The sequence below is a fragment of the Diabrotica virgifera genome, chromosome 5 (genome assembly GCF_917563875.1).
Source record: "Diabrotica virgifera virgifera chromosome 5, PGI_DIABVI_V3a".
NCBI lineage: Eukaryota > Metazoa > Arthropoda > Insecta > Coleoptera > Chrysomelidae > Diabrotica > Diabrotica virgifera.
Window position 1 is genome coordinate 192273101 of NC_065447.1, and position 26626 is coordinate 192299726.

A 26626-nucleotide genomic window follows, 5' to 3' on the forward strand; every position below is an offset into this window, starting at 1 on the left:
AACCTACAATAAATTTATTATGCAATTAGAAATGACATGTGTACAAATGACCAGAATGAAAAACACTCTTCAGATCACAAGTCCCACCAAATAGAAGCTGATCCAGAGGTGTAACCAGGATGATCCTAAGGGGGGTTACAACTACTTGATGGTCTCTGGGGGGTATGGAATAGTAATGGTGTTAAGCGTATAGAGCTCAAAGTACATCCAATTGTGGTATTATACCCCCAAAACCCCCCTGGTTACGCCTATGAGATGATCAAGCGTATGATGAAAAACATTAGAGATACCGAAACTGCCAGAACTGCTGTTCCACATTTAAGGACATACACTTTCGACCAATAATGGTGCTTACCAACTCAGATCTAATATCAATGGTTGCATTTTGCCTTAGATACAGCTGTGAACGTTTAATTTGATGGTTCATGATAACTAGAGCTCGGGAAATATGCAAAATGCATATTTGCATATTTTGGATAAATTTTGTAAGTGCACATGCATTTATTAAAATTGCATATTTTTAGACTTTTTTGCAATTTTTTGCATAGGTGCATTTTAAAGAATGTGAATTCTCAGATCTAAACAATAAATCAGAAAATTCTCGTGGAACCACTTTCTGGTAATATACCTAATATCTGCCTTTTGCAGTTTATAAGGCGACGAATAAAGGAGTCGAAGGGGACTGTACAATATGCAGTCACATTTTGTTGGTGAAAACATTTTGTTATTGTTAAGTGGTGTTGCGCCATAAGACCAAAGGTAGACAACATTTAAAAATATTTTTTTGAAATTTGCTACTTGCCTAGAGCACGCGTCTGCTACAAATAGAGTAGCAGGAGTAGCTACAAACTGTAAGGATTGAATTTACAATGGTCAATACCCTTGTATCAAATATAAAAACATATTTTTAAAAGCCCTTCTGCGAGTATAGGTGTATAAAGATCGTTTACCTAATGTGCCTTTACCGCCTGAACCTAGATAACTAGATGGAGAATATGGTTAAATTCTATAAATGTCATAACCGATAATTTTGAGGGAATTAGAGACGCCATTTGTAGTTTCGATGTAGACGTAACTCAGGTGCTATGGAAAATGTGTGGATGTTTTAAAAAAACCGTTATTAAAAAGTAATTTGACACATATCCAAACCAATTTTGTAAATATTGCTTAGCCAATTACTAAATTAGAAAATCTAAACATTTCTTTAGCCCAAAGTATTAAAATTATCAACTCATTAAATGAAATAATTAAACACCTTGGTGAAACCAACAAAGTGTATCAAAAATTCTGCACGGTGTTAAAGAAAAATGAGGGATATCAAAAAATAATAATTAAAAAAAATATTATTAAGATGGGGAAATGTGAAGATAATTTAATTTTATAGGTAGAACCACCAATTAAACAATCTTTTAAGTTTGCTTCTTTAACTTCATGTGAAGTAGAAAGAAGTTTTTCCGTATATGCTTAAACAATTACAATCAGATATACCTACGGCTGTTTTTCTGTAGAAAATTTAGAAAAACGTTTAATAATAATAATTGTAATAATAAATAATAAAGAATGATGATAAATATAAGGAATAAAAAATGAATTATATTATAATGATGTAGGTTATGTAAATTTCAATAAATATTTTTTATGACTTTAGCATAAAATAAATATTTTTTTAGTAAATGACATATTTTTTAAATATTTTTAAATATTTTTTTAGTAAATTTTTAGTATTTGATAGTCCATTGGCATCAAATAAATAATTAAATACCTTCAAAACAAGGATTACTGCGTTTTTTATTTATATGCATTAAACGCATAAAAGCATATTTAAGTGCATATTTCAACTGTTTTTTGTGCATCTTTGGATGCACATTTTAGGGTTTTTTAAGTGCATATTTCCCGAGCACTAATGATAACAGTACAGGTACCTAATGCTATTTGTTACATGTAGTATGAATTTCTTGCAGGTAAAGGGGCAAATAAGATAGCATCTTACAAAACCTGCAAACGATTGTACCACCTAAGACACAATATGGAATTTATTATTCAGACACATGTGGGGGCAAAGCCGTAACTCTAATGTATCTGCGATGTTTACGTGGGCCTTACATAGATCCTCATCTAATTATAAGCTAGCTGATAGATCATACGTTTTTGGTACCAGGCCACACTCATTTGGAATTAGATACTGATCACAGTATAATTGAGAATAAAAAGAAGAAAACTGACATTCAAATATTTCACCATCACTACTGGATGCAACTTGTACGTTCAAGCAGCTCCAAATTCACTGTTACGGAAATGTCACAAACGGACTTCTTTGATTTCTTATCATTACTTAAAGGTTGCATAGTACTAAGAACTAAAGACACTGTGGTTGTCAGTTCCGATGGTTGGAAAAAAGATGGCTTCGAAAGAGTTGGCTTCGTGCAATAATTCAAAGACAGCCTTAATAGAAAAGACCCATTTAAGACTGTTGATTTCAAGAGAAGATGGGGCCAATTCCCTTTAGAAGTTCCAATTATAACAAATCAACCAATTCTTATCAGTATTTTTTAATTTTTATTTCATAATAACTGATATTTATGTTTTTTTTTTAATTTAAAGTTTGCACTTCATTTACGCCTTATAAGTTATGTCAATAAAGAAAGACGTACCTGTGGACAAAGCAATCAAAATCCAAAATATATAACATTTATGATTTTTTTATTTTGTATTGTAATGAAGGTAGTTATCTTATACACATAATTTTAATCAATAAAAGCTACATTTATTTATACGTTTAATTTTAAAATAGTTTTTTTCGCTTCCTGAGAAAGCTCAAATTTTGACTTGTCTGCTTTTGTCCGCCGACCACACATATTATAAATAGCACAATACAAATTTGAACCCGACAGCAAATTTAAATTATAAACTATAAGTAATTCATATTATCTATTACGTTCCAGTAAATGGTTTAATAGAATTGAGCGTCTTCGCTATGTGCCTTAAAGTATTTTGAGGCACTGCCTCCAACAGGTTTTTATGAAAATGCGGATGTCCACAAATATAAGAAAACATTTCTTTACCATGACTCCTCGCCTCTAAACTTCCGTCAGCTAGAGAATTTGCACCTGCTAGAATAATTTTATCTCTAATATCTTTATTCATCTGGAAAATCTTGTCAGCTCCGTGTTTTTTTACTAGTTCGGTTATCAGTCTTATCGCCGTTGCTCGAACTACACTGTTTTGATGAGTGCATCCTCTTGATGTTATGACGAAAATCACTCGATTCATGGGGAGGTTCTCACACATTACATCTAATGCTGCGTTGGCATCAGCTCTTAAAAATTTATTGGTATCTGCAGTCCGATGAAGAAGAGGTCCTGCGATTTCTTCAAGCTCCTAAAACATATACACAAAAATAAGTATTATACTCGAACAAGCTGTTTTATAAATTTTACCTATTTTAGCTAAAATACAACCCAAGGCAACAAGTAGGAATATACCTAATATCATAATGAAATACTTTAGTTAGAATAGGTTACACATTTGCTACTGGCTGAATGGGCACATGAGCCCGAAGGCCAAAAACAAAAGAATGGAATACTATTAACGACTTTATTGATCATTAAGATTTAGTACTTCGAACAACTGAGAATAAAGCAGTTGTTCACAAGTGCATAGTCCGCTAGGTAGCGTCAAATTTGACCGGAACGTTTTCTTATTTCTTACTGACTGTCCAAAACTTATTAACATATTTTTTTTTTGATACACTGCATTTTTACAATCTACTCTAAACACAAAGTAATAAGTAAATAGTCTGAAAGTAAATTAAGGTGAGTTAGGTACCATCCAGTGACGGTTCTCTAAGTATTACCTAGTATTGTTTATTGTGGTAGGTCGTCTCGCCATATCCTCTTTAGTCTTCTGTCAGCAAGTGGTTGGGTGAATAAATTATTTATCAATTCGTTGGTGTGGTCAGTGGTGCGATTTTTATATTTTATTGAACGATTTTTTATTAAGTCCTTGATTAGTGGGATGTCCAGATCATTGTGAAGTGTCTGGTTGGATACATACCATGGAGCTTTACTTATCATACGTAGAATTTTGGATTGGAATGTTTGGAGTATCTTCGTATTTGAAGGTTTACTGCAGCCCCATAGTTCTATTCCGTAAGACCAAACTGGTATAAGTATAGCTTTGTACAGAAGCAGTTTATTTTCAAGAGATAACTGAGACTTCTTGTTAAATAGCCAGTTCATTTTTTTTTATTTTAAGATCTAATTGTTTACGTTTAATTTTAATGTGTGTTTTCCATATAAGTTTTTCATCCAGATGCAATCCCAAGTATTTGACAACTGGCTTGATGGGAATCGGAGTATTATTTATAGAAACTTGGGGACATGTAGATTTTCTGGTTGTAAAAGTAATTTGCATTATTATTATATTATATTATATTATTAGCAATCATCGGCAAAAGTAGCTAAGAAGGTATCATTTCTTGTTGGAACGTCGGCTGTAAATATCAGATATAGAAATGGGCCGAGAACGCTACCCTCTGGTACGCCAGATTGGATGATGTGGCAATTTGAGAAGTTGTCTTCAATTTTGACTTGGAAATATCGGCCAGTAAGATATGACTTTAGAATAAAGTATAGTTGGTCTGTTAGGTGTAATTTCAGTTTATAGAGGAGACCTTGATGTCATACCCTATCAAATGCCTGTTGTATATCGAGAAACACTTCAGCGCAAAACTTTTTCGCTTCAAGAGTTATTATTTTTCCTGGTTTTCCCTCGTGATTTACTATGAGATCTCTAGCGCGAGAATTTTAATGTCACCGTTGCATGTGGTTGTCTTTTTAAAGACAGATCACATGCTATGATTTTTTTGTGACGGATATTCTTGAGTTGGGGTTGATTTCATGTAATCGAATGAACTATCTTTCAGTAAAGTCGTCCCAGGAACGCAACTCATAAATATTGGCAATATCATTTTAAAGTCTTCTACTTTAAAATGTATCATATGTATCTGAATTGCAGGTACAAATGAGTCAAATTAAATAAATTATTAGAAGAATTTTTTTACTAAACAACAACATTTTTGTTTATATTAATAGTATTTTGTATTTTGACAACGGCACCCGATTTGGGCGTCGAAACGTTAATAAAAAATCATTTTTTAATAATATTGTGGCTTATTTCCCATTCTAAATAGTTAAAAGAGTTATTATAATTATATTTACTATTCTATGGCATTGTTGTATGGTTGAGTGTTCACGTCTAAATCCGAATTGGTGTTATGGTATAATTTCGTTTATGGGGACAACTTGCTCGATTTTATGTAATAGTAGCGGTTCTAATACTTTCGACATTATTGGGAGTAGGCTTATCGGGCGATATGAATTTGCTTGTGTTGCGGGTTTACCAGGTTTCGGAATCATAGTAACTTGAGCTAATTTTTATTGTATTGAAAAGTAGCAAAGACGTAGTATGCTGTTGTATATTACTGTTAATAAACACCACTGCTTTTTAAGTTACTTACTGACTGTCCAAAACTTATTAATATATGATGTGTCAGCTGGGCCAAAACCAGGGCATAAAATGACAAAAGACCAGGAAAATTAATAATAATTGTTATTTATGTACCAAGGGCATTGTACCGAGGTTATAAATATCTAATAATGCACGTGGTGCATACAAAACTTTATGTCATACCGGTCCATTGCATCAATTAAAGTTTTAATTTTATTTTATATTAATTAGAAGTAATATTGTATCGCAGGAGGTATTTAGTACCGTTGTTAGAAAAGTGATGTTGGTTAGCAGTTTGTTATTAACGTAAAAAATTTTTTTTCTATGTTACACTGTCAAAAAAAGTCAGAGTGCAACAGAAATTCGATTATTTCTGAAGAAATAGTTAAAAAAGCCAAAAAAAAGCGACTGAGAATCTGTTACCGAAAAAATCCAAAGAAACGTACGATAAGGAATACGCTCAATTTCAACAATGGATGGCAGAAAATAATACTGAATGCGTAAATGAGACCGTACTACTGGCATGCTTTGGAGACATTATATGCTTTATCGCCAACCGACACTAAAGTCATTCATTATTGTACTCATTTGCGGCAGTAAAGTAACACTTTATTGTACTGAAAGAAGAATTTTACTTTACCTGCCGCGATTAATCGAGACTGAATGTAAGTGGTCGATGGCAGTAATCGATTATTTATTTGAGTTAACTTACAATTTATTTACTTTAAATATTGAATGGGTTGCATATGTGAGTCCATATTAAATGTAGTAATGAAACACAGACTTACTCACAATCATTTAATTATACTTTGACGACCGGTTTCGATCTCTACATTATACAGATCATCTTCAGGTCGGCGTTACAAGTAGTTAAATGCTACAATAAAAGAAAACCAGAATTAGAACATTATCTGGTTGCACAAATATTAATAGAAAGCCAAATTCGAAAAAAATTTTGAAATAAAGGTTTGCAACTGTTGACATTTCAGAATATTGATACATACAAATGCACACCTATGAGTTAAAATGCTCATAAGCATATATGAGCAAATGGGTGCATGCAGTTTGTGAATATTTGTTGAAATTTAAAATTTTTTAACTATTAAAAAACAAATTAAAACATTAAGCAACCTTAAATATGCATCCCAACTCAAAATAATAATAATAAATAGATAGTAATATTGTTCAAACCTACTCACATGCCGTTACAAGGGATGCGTTGCCACTTAGTTGTTATCATATTAATTCGTCCAACTTATGCCAATTGGTTTGCTGGGAGAGCTATACGGTAAACAGACATGTTACGCAGGTCAAAACAAAGTAAAATTATTTTGAATTTGGAATGGATCCTGAAGGAAGAAAGGAACAATATTACTATCTATTTATTATTATTATTTTGAGTTGGGATGCATATTTAAGGTTGCTTAATGTTTTAATTTGTTTTTTAATAGTTAAAAAATTTTGAATTTCAACAAATATTCAAAAACTGCATGCACCCATTTGCTCATATATGCTTATGAGCATTTTAACTCATAGGTGTGCATTTGTATGTATCAATATTCTGAAATGTCAACAGTTGCAAACCTTTATTTCAAAATTTTTTTCGAATATGGCTTTCTATTAATATTTGTGCAACCAGATAATGTTCTAATTCTGGTTTTCTTTTATTGTAGCATTTAACTACTTGTAACGCCGACCTGAAGATGATCTGTATAATGTAGAGATCGAAACCGGTCGTCAAAGTATAACTAAATGATTGTGAGTAAGTCTGTGTTTCACTACTACATTTATTTACTTTAATTATTAAAAATATTGTACAAAATTTACGACATTGTTAATTAAATTTATGTCAAAAAGTGAAATTCTGTAGTACCTATTTTGTAATTATATTCATACAAAATAAATCAAAACTTTACCGATTTACTAATTATTCAATATTGATAATTATCGATTAAAAATCGAAAGCGGCCATCATGCAGAAATCACCTGTAATCACTGTCATGAAATTTTTATTGTCTAAAATTTAAAAAATTCTTAAATAGTAAATTGTAATTAAGTGTTAAAACCAATATCAAATTGTTGGCGATAAAATTTTGTATGCACCACGTCAGTAAAGACTCTTTATCGAACTCGTCTGCTATTCGCCTCGCTCGCTAGGCTCGCTCTGCTCATAATATCAGACTCGTTCGATAAAGAGTAACTTTACTGACTTGGTACATAAATAATTATTATGCCCGGGCAGGTATAAATGTGGTTAGTAACTAAGTAATAAATACACAATATTAAACCGGTATGACATAAAAATAATTACACTTTTATAAAAACGAACTTTTTATAATACCACGTTTTTATTATTTATACGACACAATATAAAAAATATTATAAAAACAATTTTTTTCAAATCAAAATTTTAAATTTAAAAACAAAAAGAATTCCCGATGTCGGGAATCGAACACGAGCCTCTTGGGTGAAAGCCAGGTAGCCTAGCCACTAGACCATAATATGGATGTAAGGCATGGAGATAAATATTTGACATATAAGTTGTAGGGTTTTTTACATCTACTTTCATATAATTTTTTCTTGCCTATAAGTCCCGGTGTCGCGCCAGCTGACAGACATTTTCGTTATCACACAAGTATTGACACCAAAATAAATTCATAGAATATGTGCCAAAATCACCGTAAAAATTTGACACTACCTCCCAGACTATTAGCCATTGACCAAAAAACACCGATGCTGTACTAGAGTTAATATTTCAAGATCCTTATGTAACCTACCATGAGAATAATACCGAAATAATTGGCGCTCAACTTCAATTTTGTAATTTCTGTTCTGTTTTGTCTGTTAACTTTTCGTTAGCCCTGATATATCGATATTTCAATATCGATTTCACATCATATTCACACATTCAATTCCACATCAAATGTACTAATTTTATACAGTCACCAGGTTCCACCATCTAATGGATAATTAGCTGATACTGCAGTGGCGCCGACAACATGGTAAATTTTTCATCCTGCAATCCTACCGAAAATAGAATTTGGCAAAGGAAGTGTTCAATGAAGTAATTTTTCTTTACTATTAAGGTCTTCAATCTTCAAACCTTTGGGTCTTTAGCCTAACCTTCAGTCGTTTTTAAACCTTCTGCCATCGTTTACAGGACTTGCTGTAACGTAGAGTCAAGTCTGCCAACTTATTTAATAAAATACCTATATTTGTTTAAATTTTTGTGGTCTCTCTTGTATACGGTCTTACTACCATTGTTTGTCTTGGGAATTAGCTTAACTACCTCTAAGAAGAGCTAGCCAACGTAGGGAACTCTATACTTTCGTCTTTGTGGTGGTGAAGAAGTGGACTTTAGCTAAGGTTGATTTCACGATCGTAAGTGAATCATGGATTTTAAAATGGTATACTTTTGGTGGTACTAACCACGTGGTTAGTACCTTACAGTCTCATGGACTTAACATACAGTCGGAAAAATGAAAGAATACCCATGAACGATCACATCAATCACTTATTTCGTATTTGTTATCTTTTTCTATAACAAACGTTTGTTATTTATAGAAAAATACAGCAAATACAAAATAAGTGATTGATGTGATCGTTCATGGGTACTCTTTCATTTTTCTGACTGTAGATATTCGGCATATACAAAAAACGCAAGTGTGGAAAGATCTACGAGGCCAAACGACTCTGGTTAAATCTTGAATCTGCCTTATCTTTATGCCAATTTCGGATTTTCTGATGACGTATTTGTTTCACTTACTTACTTTCCGTGTCCGGAACACCAACAACTTTAAATTCTGTATTTTCAATGGTTGGTCACATAAATGGCCCTGTCATTCGCTAAAATTAAGTCTTCTTCTGTGCAGGTCTCTCTCATCTCTCTGCATGATAGTAGATGCCGGCTGGTCTGAACCGCGCCACAGTCGCACGTATCGTCCTCCTGGTATCCCCATGTTTTCAGGTTACTAGCACTACGTGAAACGCCGGTTCTTAGTCTGTTTAGCACTTTCCAAGTCGGATACGGTAAATTGTGTCTAGCAGTCATTTCCTCTGAGGGAGGAAAAAGTGTTGCGGTAGCTGACGCTTGCCATAGGTGTATTCGGCGCGTCTCTGGCGCTTCGGGGATGGATTTTGATGTTTTCAGAAAGCTTTTCCGAGATATTAGTCTACTTGGCTGAGTTTGGAGGTCATATAAGGGGTGTCCTCGGTCCGTATCCTGCTTTTTTCCTTCTACCTCTGACGTGACCTTCCTCCTGATAGGTGGTGGAACAATCCCAGCTATGGGGTATACCTCTTCGATAGGCGTCGAGTTTCAGGCAACCCAATATTATACGAACCGTTTCATTTAAAGCCACGTCGACGTTTTTTGCGTGAGCAGAGTTTGTCCATACTGGTGCTCCAAACGCCGCGGCCGAAAAACATAATGCTAAGGCAGAAGTGCGGAGAGTCTGTGGTTGTGCTACCCTTTTTTGTATTAGCTAGCTTGCGGATGATATTATTCCTGGCACTTACTTTCTTCTTGACATCTTGACAGTGGTATCGGTAAGACAGAGTTCTATCCAGACGTACGCCGAGGTATTTATCAACCCCAAAAACCCTCCGAGAAATCTATTTTCATCAGTAATAACTAAAAAGGGATGCCTAATGGGAAAAAATAATCTGCTATATAGACGACGAGCGAAGCAAAAATTATCTCTAAAAGTGAAGATGTTTTACAACGTAAGCTGCATGAATTTAATACACTTACATAACTGCTAATTTAACATGTTAATTTCCATAGAAAAGACAAAATAAAAGGTAATAACAGCAAATCTACTGCGATGTAAATTAGAACTGAAGGGTCAGATAATAGTCCAAGTGATGGAGTTTAAATATCTAGGCATCACACACTCTAGCTAGCAAATCCAAATAGAAGGGGAAGATCAAGTGAATGGCGTAAACAGTGTCTCAAGTGATCTGAATGAAACAATATGAGGAAATAAAAATATTGGGAAAGAAATTAAAGGCAGAATTTAAAAATTTAGAAAACAAAAATTATTCTAGAAGCAGCAGAGATGAAAACCCTAAGAAAATCGATGCAAAGACATTATGAGACAGAGTTAGAAGTACAGATATACGACGAATATGTAAGGTGGAGAACATCAAGGACTGGGTAAGAAGCAGAAAAATAAAAAGACAGATGACATAAGACGAATAGCAACAAATTGAATCGTAAAGGCGGCGAGAGACGGTTTCTTTATAGGAAGACGATCAGTGGGATGACCACAGTGTGAAATCAATGACACGACAACTTATTTGAGGCACATTAAAAAACTACAGTCATATGACATATCTACACAAAAAGAATAAGTATTCAATAAATTTGAGAATTGATACGTATAAAACGTATTGAAATATAAACTCAATTACAAAACGTAGTTTAAAAATTAAAAAAAAAGTTATGCAACTGAAATGAAGGGTTTCAAAGATCCAAATCTAAAAAACAATAGTCTGGGCTGATTATCGGAGAATAGGCCATTTTTGGGAAAAGTTATTTACCAGCAATTTAGTTACTGGAATCGAAGCTTATGATTATATAATTAATAATATAGGTATGCAAAGTCCGCAGATAGTGTGCTACTTTTTTTATTAACAAAATGGCGCCCGCAAATTGTGTTATTTTCAATTTTTGCTCCATAACTCCGAACATTTTAACTTTACACCAAAAACACCCTAATAAAAATTCACCGAAATTAAATTCTGCATAAAGGCATGTTTTTCCCGATCTGCTCTGATGAAAATTTTTTCTCGGAAAATGCGGGTTTTCCTAAGAAAATCTTTAAATTTCAAATAAAGTTTTAGATAAGAACTTATCTACCAATAATTAAATAACTCGGTGACATAAAAGTTTTCTTGGTTTATAATTATTATAGTTTCAGAAGCCGGTGAAAATTAAACGAATATTTTAGCAACAATTCAGTTGATAATTAATAATTTACGGTCGCAATAATAACCAAAATAATTATGATACACTGATCAAACTTTGAAATCTTATAAAGATGAGATGCTTATTTAATATTTTGTCGACAAAATATAAATTTTTATTTTTTTGAATAATCTTTACATGTTAAAAAAACAGTTATAAACAAATTAACGTTTCTCAGAAAGTTTTTATTATACTCTAATTTTAAAAAATAGGTAAAACGCGTATTTCAAAGATCTTGAAAATCAATGCATGCTTTAAAACTTATTTGCAATCATTTGCAAAAAAGTGATGAAACAGCAAACTAAACATACGATTACTACGTTGTTTATATATTTTTTTAATTCTTTCATAGCGTAAAAGTGAGTTTAAAGTACAAGCTAATTATGTACTTACAAAAAATATCGATTATTAGTTTAATGGTTATATTTTAATTAAAGATTATAAATATTTTTTTTGTAATTTACACGCGCGAAAGTAGACTAATACAGTACCGTAGCTAATAACGTTTTCACTCGAAGCGACGACCGCCCGCGACGTACAGTAGTTAATAAATAAAATTAAGCTGCGGCTCTGTATCAAGCCTACTTTCGCGCTAAAAGTTACAAAAAAAAAAACATTTTTAATCTTTGATTAATATATAACCATTGAACTAATGTTTGTTATTTTTTGAGAGTAATTAGTTTGTACCATAAACTCACTTTTAAGCTTTGAAACAATTAAAACAAATTATAAACAACGGACTAATCGTATGTTTATTTTGCTGTTTCATAACTTTTTTGCAAATGGTTGGAAAAAAGTTTTAAAGCATTCGTTTTCAAGACCTTTGAAATACGCATTTTAATTATTTTTTAAAATTATAATATAATAAACAATTTATAAGAAATGTTAATTTGTTTATAACTATTTTTGTTAAACATTTCAAGATTATGCAAAAAATGAGAAAATTTATATTTTGTCGACAAAATATTAAATAGGCATCACATCTTTATAATCTTTCCAAGTTTTATCAATGTCTCATGATTATTTTGGTTGTTATTGTGACTGTAAATTGTTAATTAACAATTAAATTGTTGCTAACATATTCGTTTAATTTTCACCGGCTTCTGCAGTTATAATCTATACCAAGAAAGCTTTTATTTTACCAAGTTATTTATTTATTGATAAATAATTACTTGCCCAAAAAATTTATTTGAAAATTCGAGATTTTGTTGGAAAACCCACATTTTCCGAGGAAAATTTTCGTCGGAGCAAATCGGGAAAAACATGCCTCTATGTAGAATTAAATTGGGGTGAATTTTTATTTGAGTGTTTTTGGTGTAAAGTTAAAATCTTCGGAGTTATAGGCCAATAATTGAAATTTGTTAATAAAAAAAGTAGCACACTATCTGCGGACTTTGCATAGCTATATTATTAATATATATGATCATAATATTCGATTCCAGCAATAAAATTGCTGGTAAATAACCTTTCTTTGTACTTTACTAATTAGACCAGCGGATTATAACAATTTTTTCCTTCAAAATTTTAGAGATACAAAAAAACGAAAAAATTTTATTTTGTCGATAAAATATTAAATAAGCATCTCATCTTTATAATCTTTATAAGTTTGATCAATGTATCATGATTATTTTGGTTATTATTGCGATCGTAAATTGTTAATTAACAATTAAATTGTTGCTAAAATATTCGTTTAATTTTCACCAGCTTCTGGAATTACAATCTATACCAAGAAAGCTTTAATGTCACTAAGATATTTAATTATTGATTAATAGTTATTTACCTAAAACTTTATTTAAAAATTAGAGATTTTGTTGAAAAACCCTCATTTTCCGAGGAAAATTTTTGTCGGAGCAAATCGGGAAAAACCTATCTGTATGCAGAATTTAATTGCGGTGAATTTTTATTTGAGTATTTTTGTTGTAAAATTAAAATCGTCGGAGTTATAGAGCAAGAATTGGAAAAAACACGATTTTCGGGCGCCATTTTGTTTATAAAAAAAGTAGCACACTATCTGCGGACTTTGCATACCTATATTATTAATATATAGGATCTTATAATTCGATTCCAGCAATAAAATTGCTGGTAAATAACTGTTCCATGAATTTTGCTAATTAGCCCAGAGTACAAGTGCAAACTCTGATTTCGTAACTTGGGAACCGGTTATGCTTACAACTGTACACCAAATGAAGTACAAATGAAAATTAAATAGCTTACCACTTCTAAACTTTTCCTGCAAGTTCCAAACAACTCAGAAGCAGTATGACAAGCAGCTCTTGCCACTTGCGACCTTAAATTCTTGATGTGTTTTGCCAAATTAATGCACACTGTATGCATCTGAGTTTCAATTACCTCAGGATAGTATTTTGCAACTCGAGTCAAAGTCTGAAGTCCTTGAATCATGACTTCCCATTCAGGATTATTTAATTGAGTCAAAGCCAGTTGAAGAGTGTCCTTGGATTTATTGCTACCAGCTCTCGTAGAACTAGGTGTGCCGTTTCTTGGTGTAGATTTTATGGATCTTCTACTTTGTGTCCGTGATAGCCTTCGACTCAGTTTTCTTGTAATGGTGATTTCTTTTGTTGGTGACTCTGGGTTCTCATTAACATCGTTATTGCTGGTAACAGGTATAATAGTTTCAATCTTTTCATAAGTGGTTATTACAAAATTTCCATTGGGTATCAATTCGTCTTTAAATACAGGTGCTGAGCTAAGACTTTTTCGACTGGGCGATATTTCTGGAAGAAAGTTTTGTAAGTCAACTTCAGATTTACTTTTACTTCTAATTTCTGATATGGGTTTCTCTATAAAGGAAGATTCCTTTGATCTTGATAAACTATAACGACGTAAACTAGGTTCGAGTTTTTCAAACTTCTCCGATTTTGTAGGGGATGGATTACTCTTTTCTTCTATAACTGCTACTGGCTCTTCGATAACTTCGGCTGATTCTGCTGAGCTTACTGATAAATGTCTCTGCAAAAAAGTATCAAATGTTAGTAAACGTTAGCAATAAGAATATTATATGATTTAGGTAAAGGTTAAGCAACAAATGGCGATATAGTCCTTAAACAATTTTTAAAATTTTCCAGTTTACTTGATTAAACGTTGCTTGTTTATCTACATTTAACCCGGTCTATATAGACATTTGAAATAACATAAATTGCCGGAGAGCCAAATTTTGGTGGAGAGCTAGGGTATACCATAACAAATAAAGTTTTAAAAGTCCCATCGATCCCATGTGTGCAACAAAAGTTATTCGGGGTCAACGGTCAAAATTTGAGATTTTTTGGATTTTTTTCGAAAACGGTAAGTTTTATCAAAAAAGAACCTTAAACCAAAGTTGTAGATCTTAAAATTCCCTACAAAACTAGTCTTTACTATTTTTTCCTAAGATTTGCCATTCCTAAGATATCGCGATTCTAAGAGTCACATTATACATGATATGCACACGTTTCCACACCACCTGTGAGGTAGTGTACTCGGCGCGTTTTTTACCGTGGTTTCCCCTGTAGGCCTACTCCATTAACTGTTTTGAAAATTTTAGGATAATTTAAGGAAACAATACCGGTCAAGTTCTAGATATTACCTTATTATTGATATTGATTATTGATATTGCTATGGATTATTAGGTTAACTATTATTTTGATTTCTTTAGATATTTTAATCAGATTTATATTCTTGAAAGTCTACTTCAACAGTCAAGTCTTCTTCGATTTCATCTTCTTCCTCTTCCTCTTGCTGGATGTTCAAAAATTGTTCAAATGTGTCCGAGTCATTGGTCTCTTCATTAAAATCACAGGAGTCTTCCTATGTTGTACTAAACTGGACATTTGAGCAAGACTGACCTTGACAGTTGGTACACGCTAGAGAACACAACAACCCGACTTTTTTACATCCACATTTGGCACTACAACCCTTTTTGCAATTGCAAAAAATAGTGTTAAGGAGTTTTCCGGAGCAGGTGGGAGTAAGGTTTTAATCGGTTCCAGAGTATTATCTATTAATTTCCAATCCCAGTCTTCTGGATTCAGTTCATTGCCTAGCCATGTTTGAACTTGATAATATACTCGATACAAATGTTGAAAAGCAGATGCTGATGTTGGAGGAAGACATGACAGTTGTACTTGTTTCTTGTTTCTCGTATTTTTTACAAAAGTTAAGTATCGGTATTTATCAAGACAACTAATTTTTTGGAGCTCCATAAACCGCAAGAAGAAAGCGAATTCCTTCCGTAATTATTGTTTGCGGTGTGGAATCAAGTTCTGTAAAAACTATACAACAGTCAGTCAAATCTTTTTTTCGAATAATTTAAGTACTGACGTTTTGCCCCTTCTGTACATTGCTGACGTAGTGTCGCAGCCGGTTATCGCACGTAAAAATACAATGTACTTTTGGCATTTGGGACAAGCCGATAAACTTTTCGATGAATATATCTCTGTTCGCTGTTGAGCCCTTCCAGGTTTTAGAAAATAAATAACTTTATCTACTGGAGTCCTTGCAGTAAGCAGTACTAACAAATCAACATCTTCACCAACTACAATCGTTGTGTTTGTTGCCTTACATTTTTCAATTGCTGTCTCAATTATAAGGACATCTGCGTCATTTTTAGCTTGTTTCACTTCAATATTCGCAGCTGTTAATTTGTCAGTTAACATGGAAATGAAACGAGATTTATTATTAATGTTAGCGAAAAATTGTTGTTGATTCGCTGGAACTGTTATATTTTCATCAAAGATAATCTCGGAACCCGATGATGTTTTTGTAGTTCGACGACGTTGTTCTGCAGCTTTAATATTCTTTGTCGAGTCACTATAGCCGTCAAATACCACTGTCACTGTAAGCCCGTAATGTAGACGCTTGTAATACGTACTTATATTCACTTGAACCGAACCTTTAGCACTAAAAGAAACAGATAATATGAACAAGACTCACGAACAATACTGTAGCCATTGTTTACAATAGACAATCTGTTCTTTTGGTATAGCCAAATGTTTTTCAAGGCCACGTGGATAGAGGAAATTCAGTTTGGGACTGATTATCTTTTAAAGAAATATTTTCAGAATAGTATAATATATTATATAAAAGAGACACAAATAGGCATTAATACTTGTCTTAAGTGCCACATTATGTATACAAGAATAAAAAACTGCTAAACGCCGCCGTAAAAATGAGTGGCGCATACAATATTCCAGCTACAAAAGATCTGATATGAAAATTACGTGGCGCGAAAATGTATTTTCATTTTGATGCAAAACAAAATTCTAGTTTTATTTTAAAAGATTTTTTCATAATATTTGCTAAATTTGAAGTAAACGCGCCACAAAAGAGTTTCAAAATTCAAACTGTATCAAATTTACTCTTTTGTGGCGCGTTTACTTCAAATTTAGCAAATATTATGGAAAACTCTTTTAAAATAAAACTAGAATTTTGTTTTGCATCAAAATGAAAATACATTTTCGCGCCACGTAATTTTCATATCAGATCTTTTGTAGCTGAAATATTGTATGCGCCACTCATTTTTACGGCGTTTAGCGGTTTTTTATTCTTGTTTAATATACATAGTACCTAATATAGGATATTAATCACAGTCCATTCACTAACGGTAAAATATTTCAAAATCAAAACGTCCAAATTTAAAAAAACCGCTTAAATTGACATGCAATTTGACATAGCTAACATGTCAAAGAAACCAAGTGATTTTGTGGCGATGTGCACTTTTGCCCTTGAGATGAGTTTCACCCCTTCTCGGGGGTGTATAACATATACGGTCAAAATAATTTTAAGCAACTTTTTTCTATAGAGTTTTTTCACAAGGTCAATAGTTTTCGAGTTATTTGAGATTTAATATGTTCATTTTTCAACAAAAAAAAAACACGTTTTTAAACGGTTTTTCGCAAATAACTCAAAAAGGTAAAAAACTGGTAAAAAAATATTTAGCAAAAATATAGCTTACGAAAAAGAAAAAAAAACGGTGTATATATGAAGTTTGTAGACCCAGTAGAATCAGAGTTGTAGCTGATGAAAAATTCCAAATTGGTCAAATTCCAAATTGAATATTTCAACGTGAAATAACCAAAAAATTAAGCACTTTTCGCATTACAACTTTTTTTAAAGCGTTTAAAAATTTTTTTGTTTTTAAAAAAAATTTCTAACATAAAAAGTAAGTAAGTTACGCTCAAAATAATTGGTCGCTTTTATTTTTTGGTAAAAAAATTGAGAAAATCACCTCCTAATTAGCATTTCAAATGAAATTCATCGTTATCGCTTCACAAGTTACTTAAATGTTGTTCTGAAGCTATTTCCTTGTGGCATTTTTGTAATTAACTATTCTAAATGGGAAAAAAATAATGATTTTATTAACGTTGCGACCGCGACGTCTAGATCAGACGTTGTTGTCAAAATAAAAAATATTAATAAATTAAACAAAAATGTTGTTGATTAGTAGAAAATTCTTCTAATAATTTAATTTAATCTGACTCATTTATATCGGCAATTCAGACATATATTATACATTTTAAAGTAGAAGACTTTAAAATGATATTGCCTAAAAAAATTACTTAAATATATTGTTTATATGGTCTGTAATTTTCATTGGTTCAAAGTGCTTATTTTTGAAAAGGCTGCAGTTAAAACGACATGAACAAGTCACTAAGCACGAGTGTATGCAAATTTTTAACAGCTATATCGAAACTAATTTTTGTCTTATAGAATAACAAAAAAAACCAAAATATTCAAAAACGCAAAACCTACATTTTTAAACTCTTTGAGATTTTTGGTATCATTAATAACTTTTAAGATATTTTCGAAAAAAAAAGGAATTTTTTTCAAAATTAAAAAGACATTTTTTTAATTTGAATCCAAATTTTTTTAAAAATGAGCGCTGTGAACTATTGAAACTTACAGATCATATAATGGTTATTTATTAAACAGTTCGTGAAGTATGTTTTTTGCGAACGCAGGCGAAGTTTAGAGCACAAGCGACAGCGGAGCGAGTCCTATACATCGCGTAAGTTTGCAAAAAGTACTTCACGCACACTTTTAAACAATATTTTATCTACGATAAACAAATGAAAAAAAACTGTAACTCTTCGTCACTGGAATTCATTTCTGTTCTACAATTTTCATAATTTTGACATTTAAAAATTCTAACTTCTTTCAAACCACAAAACTGTCAAAATATTTGTTGTAATTTATTGCTCATTATATCATCACCATGACAACGCGAAAGTTAAGGATATTTGATTATATGAAAATGTACCAAAAAACAGTGCGAAAAAGTCAATCCCATTTAAAATACCTTGTTAATTCACGCACACTTTAAATACTTCAGGCACTGCTATCTATAATGACAGTTTTCACAAACTAAAAACTTATACATAATATGACATAGAGTAGATAAACAATATATACCTATAAGTAAAGTAATTTGTGAAGCGGTAACGATAAATTGCATTTGGGAAGCTAAATAAGGAGTAATTTTCACGATTTCTTTTTAAGAAAAACTAAAAGGAACCAAGATTATTTTGAGCGTAATTTCTGAGCGTTATATCACGTTGAAATATTCGATTTGGAATTTGACCAATGAGAACCTACTTTCTTTTTTCTACAACTCTACGTCTCCTTGGTCTCTAGACTTCATATATTTATACCTACACCGTCTTTTTCTCTGTTATTAGCTATATTTTTGCTAGAGTTGTACAAGTTTGACTTGATTGAGTTTGACATAATTTCAAGTCAAACTCAAGTCAATCCTTCTGACAAATAATTCAAGTCAAGTCAAACTGTTCCATGGTTACAGGTTTGAAAATTCAAACTGTTTGTCAAACTAGTTTGAAAGTTTGAAAATAATTTATTTAGTAGATATACTTTTGTGTCGAGTTAGATGTTAGTTACCGATAACAAAATTAAAAATACAATGAGTCACCTTATGAAAATAGCTTGATAGGGGAAGCGATTTTTAGTGAAAATAGAGCCGTAAAATCAAGAAAATGAGTCATTTACGCGTCATTGCCTACTCTTAGATGGTAAAATTACTATTGAAATGTTAAATATTGAAAGTATGCTATAAAATTAAATGTAACTAAAAAATTCTAGTGCTACTATAGTATGCGGTCTACCTGCGCATATCTATTACAGTGCTATTTTTATAGTGTGCAGAATAAGCCAATTTTGTGGCTTATTCCAAACTAAAATAGGAAACTGATGTGACAGAGTATTAATTACATTACATTTAATTAACAATTAAAATAATAATTTACATAATTTATGAGTTTTATTCAATTTGTAGAATTTCAAGGTTTTTTTTGCCGGCATTATAATTATGTGTCGTAGACCGCAAGCTGTAGCAGAAACGGATATTCGTTTGACTTTGCAACAGCAATAAAGCACTTGTTAGTCAGAATTCTCGTTATAAGGGATGCAATAAAAAAAATATAAACTTGGATTTGTCAATGGATAGTTCAATAATTGAGATAGATGAGAGTTTTTGTGCTATTTCTTTTATCCGAGGGCCAGACCGAAAACGACATATGGTGTCAAGCTGTCAGTTCGCTCAAAAACGCAACAATTGATACAGAAGTATTTTTTAAAAAATCAAGATTATGTTATGCTTACAAAAATCTACCTCTTAAAGGTTGTTTTCCTTTTTACATCATACATTTCATGTACTGATTATGATTTATATAAAAAACAAAAGATCTAAAAATAATTGAGTAATAATAATAGGAAATAGGATTATTGGTTTTATGTCTATAATTTAGTTTTTTTTCAGATACAGTCTACAAATGTTATGTTTGGCTTTAAATTATAAATATATTAACCTATATGCATTAAGTTTTCTTAATTATCCAAACTAGCGCGTTTATAGGGTTTTATTTTTCTGTCTGTGGATTAAGTATCATATCAGCAATCAGTTAATACATTTCTATGTTTATTGAAAATCAAAAAATTTTTTGGCCCTGTTGGGGAGGGGGGGGGGGAATTTCCCCTATTTCCCCCCGTAGATCCGCCACTGAGACATTATCACACAAAGCCCACACTTCACAACGAACGTAACTGAACGCAATATGATATTCAAACTTCAAACTGTTTGAAGAAGTTTGATTTCAAGTCAAACCTACAGATATTGAAATCAAGTCAAGTCAAACTTTTTTACAAAATGAGTTTGGTTTTCAAGTTTTCAAGTCGAGTTTGTTGAGTAAAATTAAACTAGTTTAACTTGATGCATCTCGAATTTTTGCTAAGAATATATTGTTCGATAAAATACTTACTTTTTGAGTTATTTGAGAAAACGGTCGAAAAACGTGGTTTTGTTATAGAAAAATGAACATATTCACTCGCAAATAACTCGAAAAGTATTGACTTGATGAAAAACTCTACAGAACCAAAGTTGCTTAGAATTAGTCATTTTATCTAATTCCGGGCTTATTTTGAACGTACATTCTTTCAGTTCCGAGAAGGCCTGAAAGTCAGCCTCAGGGCAAAAGCACACATCGGTACAATATGCTTTTTTTTTAACACGAGTAAGGGCCAAACTAGACGGGCCACTCTGCAACGCTACACTGTGGATCCACAGAGTGGCTGAAACAGTCGATTTTCTAGCGCCAGCGACTACGCTGCGAAGTGGATCGTTTTAGTTCAGAGAAATAAGGAAAAAAAATAGCCTGTTGGTGACACAACCCCCTCCAGGCCGAAACCAAATTTTTTGAGTAATATGGACATCTATAATAATAACCTATATATTTCCTGCAGCCGATTTTGGTGATATACATAGTTATAAACAAATAAAGATCAAAAAACGGTAAATTTTCGCTTTTTTCGTCTATTACTAAGAAAAGAGTCATTTTAAACAAATTTGAGAGTAAAAAACTCATAAACGGCATAAAAAACTTCAATATGGCGTTTTCTTAATATGTCTATCCTTATTGGTTGCTTAGAAAATTGCAAAATAAATCATAAATTTTGAGTTTTTATAAATATTTATAACTTATGTAAAAATGAACTTAGAACCTTCTTATTACACGAAATGCTGAGACTTATGGTGCTTAATTCATACCCTAAATTTCGAAGAAATTGGTTAAATAGTTTAAAAGTTATTTAATTTGTTTATCTCAAATTTATTTTTTTTGCAACACTGTAAGTCAGAAAATGATGAAGCTACAGTAATACTTTGGATAGTTTATGGAAGAAGGAAATTTACAGTATTAATTTAATTAAAAAAAATTACAAAAAATAATTATAAATATTGCAAAATTATTTTGCAAAAACATGTGAATTAAATAAATGGGGGGGCCAACTTTGTCCCTAATTGTCCTAGGACAGTTGTTTTTCTCTCTAAATGTGTATAAAAATTCAGTCTTTCTAAATATGAAAAAATAATTTTTCTACGGGTAACGGTTAAAAAGTTATTCTAATTGTTTATAAGTAAGCAAAAAATCGACATGTTTTTTCAAAATAATTTTGCACTGTTTAAAATTATCTTTTGTCATTTATTTTTAATAATGGTAATAGTATAAATGTTCTTCTTTCATAAACTGTCCGAAGTATAATTGTAGCCTCATAATTTTCTGACTTGTAGTGTTGCAAAAAAAATGAATTTGGGATAAACAAATTAAATAACTTTTAAACTATTTGACCAATTGCTTTGAAATTTAAAATATAATTTAAGTACAAGAAGTATCAGCATTCCGTGTAATAAGAAGGTTCTAAGTTAATTTTTACATAAGTTATGAATATTTTTAAAAACTCAAAATTTATGATTTATTTTGCAATTTTTTAAGCAACCAATAAGGATGGACATATTCAGCGAACGCCATATTGAATTTTTTTATACGATTTATGAGTTTCTTACACTCAAATTTGTTTAGAGTGCTTAACTTTTTGGTAATAGACGAAAAAAGCGAAAATTTAGCGTTTTTTGATCTTCATTTGTTTATAACTATGTATATCATCAAAATCGGCTGCAGGAAACATATACGTTAATAATATAGATGTCCAAACTACTCAAAAAATTTGGTTTCGGCCTGGAGGGGGATGTGTCACGAGAAAAATCTTATTTCTCTGGACTATTTGGAATGGTGCGGCGTTTAATTTAATGGGTGAGAAAAAACATTAAGTTTAATCAAATGATTAAAAACTTGCCGGTTAATATTTTTTTTAAAAAGTGTGTTCGTTAAAATCATTGTTTGTAATTTCCACAGTTTTAAATATTTTATAAAATTTCAACGTTATTGAAAAAATACCAATAAACTCCATAAATGGAATTAAGAAGAACCAGATAAAAACAGTTATATCACAGAAAGAAGCACATAAAAAATTAACCAGTACATCCGGTATCCTACAGGTGTAAAATAGTTTGATACAACCTGACAACTGAATGAAAGTGAAAAACATGTTAGCTTGCAACCCCCTTTTAACTGATATCTTATCGTTTTGTTTCCAACAACAAACAATAAACCCTTTTTTGATTTAGCATGGGACCCCACTATTTAACATAAATAAACAAACAAGATTGTAAATATTTGTTTTGTTCAGTTCAAATGCATTCAATGTATAATAAAATGTAAATATAAATAGAGAAACATTGCTTACGGGATTTAATCTTTTCGATAGGGCTACCTTCTTTAATATCAGAAACAAATAATTCAAAGATGACGTCCCACGCTTTTCCTTTTAATGCCCTATAAATATGCCCTCAGGCAGGCGCGGATACAGGGGGGGGGTCAATGGGTCCATGGACCCCCCTATTGAAATTTAGTCTATAAGTATTTTTTTATTATTTAATATTTTTTTCTGTTAACTCTAAACTTTAAGCCATCAGTACAACACTAAATTACACGACAACCGCTTCCAAAGAATTGAAAGAAGTCATAAAATCTAATAAAACACCCTTCTCTGAAAAATAATCTGCAGGCGCATTTGTTTGGGTACCGGTGGAACCATAAACAACGGAAATATTTTTCTCAATTCAAAGAATAACAAAAATCATATTTTAAAATGCAAATACATTACACTGGGTATAAACCTTATCTCATGAAAAGTCACGTTTCAAATTTGCGATACAATAAAGATATAAAAATGTGTATTTTACTAGATAATCCATGCGTACATACCCATTAATGGTAAAAAGGTTAATCTTTATGGTAAAGAACGACCAGTGAGATTAATAGTCGTGAACAATTGTCTATAAATCCTTTTGATACCGTAGGTATCTGGGATTATATTATAGTGTATTTTATCCTTAGAGTACGTGTGGGTCGTATGGCGAAATCTGGAAAATATAATATTTTACTTATTTGAGGTAAGTCTATTCTGAATTTTTAGATCCGCGCCTGCCCTCAGGTTCTTGTGTCACATATATCCGGTCTGTTTTGCACTTCAAACAAAAACCGTTCCTAATCGAAATTCATTTTAGGTGCTCACCCTAAATTCTCCTAAACATCTGCGGCAGCTACTAAAGTGGTCCGTCTGAATAGCGTTTGCCACTAGTGGACGCCACTAGCAGTGAGGCTCTGCAACTGTGGCTGGCCACAGTCGCTCGTCTGGGGTGCAACGTCCACTTCACATAAGAACCCATGGCCAATCATCGGAAGCTGCTTTGTGGATCCACAGAATAGCGCTGCAGAGTGGCCCGTCTGGTTTGGCCCTTATAAGTTTCTACTGGTTTCTACTTTTCTGATTTCTTTTGTGATCACGTGGCTTAGAAAACATTTTGTTTCCTTTCAGTGAACACATTATTATTTCCTTTTTAGTTTCTACTAAAGTTCGATTGTTATATCCGTTATACTTAACAATGCCATGTAGTTAAATAAAATTTAGTGTCTATTTTTTATTTAGAAATAATACATGTATTTATTTTGTTGCATAATATATATAAAAAAAATTTTCGTTAAATATAAATATACATCCAAATATATTATTTATAGAAAAAACTCGATAAATTGATCCATTTTGGTAGAAATATATTAAACTCGACGGAAAAGTCAATAATTTTCACTTACACCACTTGAATTAGACACAATGTTTCTTCTAAGAAATTTTATTGAATATTATAGTATATTAAGTATGGAGAACGGTAAGGGTTTTATACCGATCGAAGACAATTGTTTGTCTGAGATCGGTTACCCTTAACGTTCGACATGCTTATAACGTTTTTTGCACGATTGATACCATTATAAATTATAAAATTAAACATTTTCGTCATATTGACTAGTTTCATTCATTTTATCAAGATAGATACTTTGGTTGTTAGGTAGTAACTAGGGTGCATAACAACAATGGAGAATTGAGTTTTTATTTAGTTGTCAATAATTTTAAGTACAATTTTGATTATTATAAATTAAAATATGAGCGAAAGTGAATTTGAAGAAATTGAACGGGCTTGGGAAGAAGGGTGTTACGCAATTATTCCCGAAAAATCCAAAATCCGTTATCAAAATACCTACCAAAGTTTTAAAAAATGGTGCGAAGGCAAGAATTTAAGAATCGAAGAAAAGACTCTATTGGCATATTTCGTTCAAAGACATATGCAGTTGAAAGCTCCTGGAAGCCTCTGGGCAGAATATTCAATGATTAAATCCACCGTTTTTCTTGATGATGGCATTGATATTTCCAAGTTTTCAACTTTGATCGCGTATTTGAAGAGAAACAATGTTGGCTATAGGCCTAAGAAAGTGAGCATTTTTACACGGGGGCAAATCTGAAAAATTTCTGATGGAAGCACCGGATGAAGATTTCATTAAATAATTTAACAAATTGTACCATAAGTTTCAATATTAATAAATAATTCGTTAGTTTTCTTTATTCTTTCAAAAATAAATTAAAATTAAGAGATTTTTTAACTCAACGGTAAGTGAATTACTTACCGTCGAGTTGGAGTACTTACCGTCGAGTTGGATTACTTACCGTCGAGTTGCTAGTAAATGTCACCTACTGACGTAAAATCTGTCACGGTAAACAGTCAAAAATGATCAATCGTGCAAAAAAGTATATTTGGAATTTTCTTCACAGATCCATTATATAATTCAATAGTCAAAGAAATAAAAGGATAATATGGAACGCACAACCATAATGACATTAAATAATTTCCTTTTGTTGTCGTTTCCAAGGGAATAAAATTTGAAAATTTAATTGGCTACAAAAAATAACTATACATTAATGGACCAATGTAGAAGTAATTTTTTTTAAAAATCATAGGTAATGACGTGTAACACACGATTCTTATAGATATTTCTGAAGCTATTGCCTTGTAGAATATTATGTAATGGATGAGAGGCAGGAAGAAATCTACAGGAAGGGGACTGACAGAACCGAAAGAACTGGAGAGAACGGTTGAGCAAAAGAATACAATGAACACTAATTGAGGAAATCGGTAGTACATAATAATTATGATTATGTTCGCTCAACATTTCAAATTTTTCACTTAATTTTGCAATGGCAATGTCCAATAAATAATAATAGAACTTAACTTTAAAATGTTGTTTTGAATCTAACAGAGGCTTGTTGCAGCCTCGTAATTAAAATGTCTTTTTCGGTTAAGGGGACGAACAGCTTCAGGAAATTTAGTTTCGCAATCGAGTTCTTTAGCAATTGGTACTGAGTCAATTCATATCTGCTTAAACGCAGTGTCGGTGCGGTTGTTGGCTAAATCTTTACTAACTTGATCAAGCATCTTAACAGCTGCCAAAATAATAATATCCCGCGTTTGCAAAGTTTTACTGACAATATTGACCTTTGCTAAAATATTTTACCAGTCAGAGTATTTTACGACAGAGCAGATAAACTTAGTTCTTTAATTTTGTCATCAATGAGCCTGCGATGTTTCTTGTGTCATTGTCGTACATGTCGTCAAAAATTCAGTATAATGCATCGTAAATTTTCCCAATATTAAAACGAAGTATATTTTTAATGAGTCAATTCTACTCTCCCATCGGGTATTTGAAAGCGGTTTTAATGTAAAGGTGGGTATCTCATTCATTATGACATTCCACCGTAATGTTGATGCGAAAAAAAACATAAATTTCTTGAACAATTGAAAAAAATTTGTTATTTCCAATGAGCATTTAGCAGCATCATTTAGCACTAAATTAAGGCTGTGAGCCGCACAAGGAACATAAAACGCCCGAGGATTCATGTCTAAAATTTTTTTTGAAG

General features: G+C 31.9%; 1 protein-coding gene across 1 annotated transcript in view; it reads right to left on the reverse strand.

Annotated features, from left to right (window-relative positions):
- Window positions 1-1741: 1741 nt before the first annotated feature.
- The window catches only part of LOC126885552 (uncharacterized), a 100711-nt gene continuing 75826 nt past the window's right edge, over window positions 1742-26626 (reverse strand). The window contains exons 4-5 of the mRNA XM_050652136.1: window positions 13694-14449; window positions 1742-3378 (exon numbers count right to left, since the gene is read on the reverse strand). Coding sequence (XP_050508093.1) covers window positions 2932-3378; window positions 13694-14449 — 1203 coding nt within the window. The 3' untranslated portion in view covers window positions 1742-2931. The remainder of the gene's footprint in view (window positions 3379-13693; window positions 14450-26626) is intronic.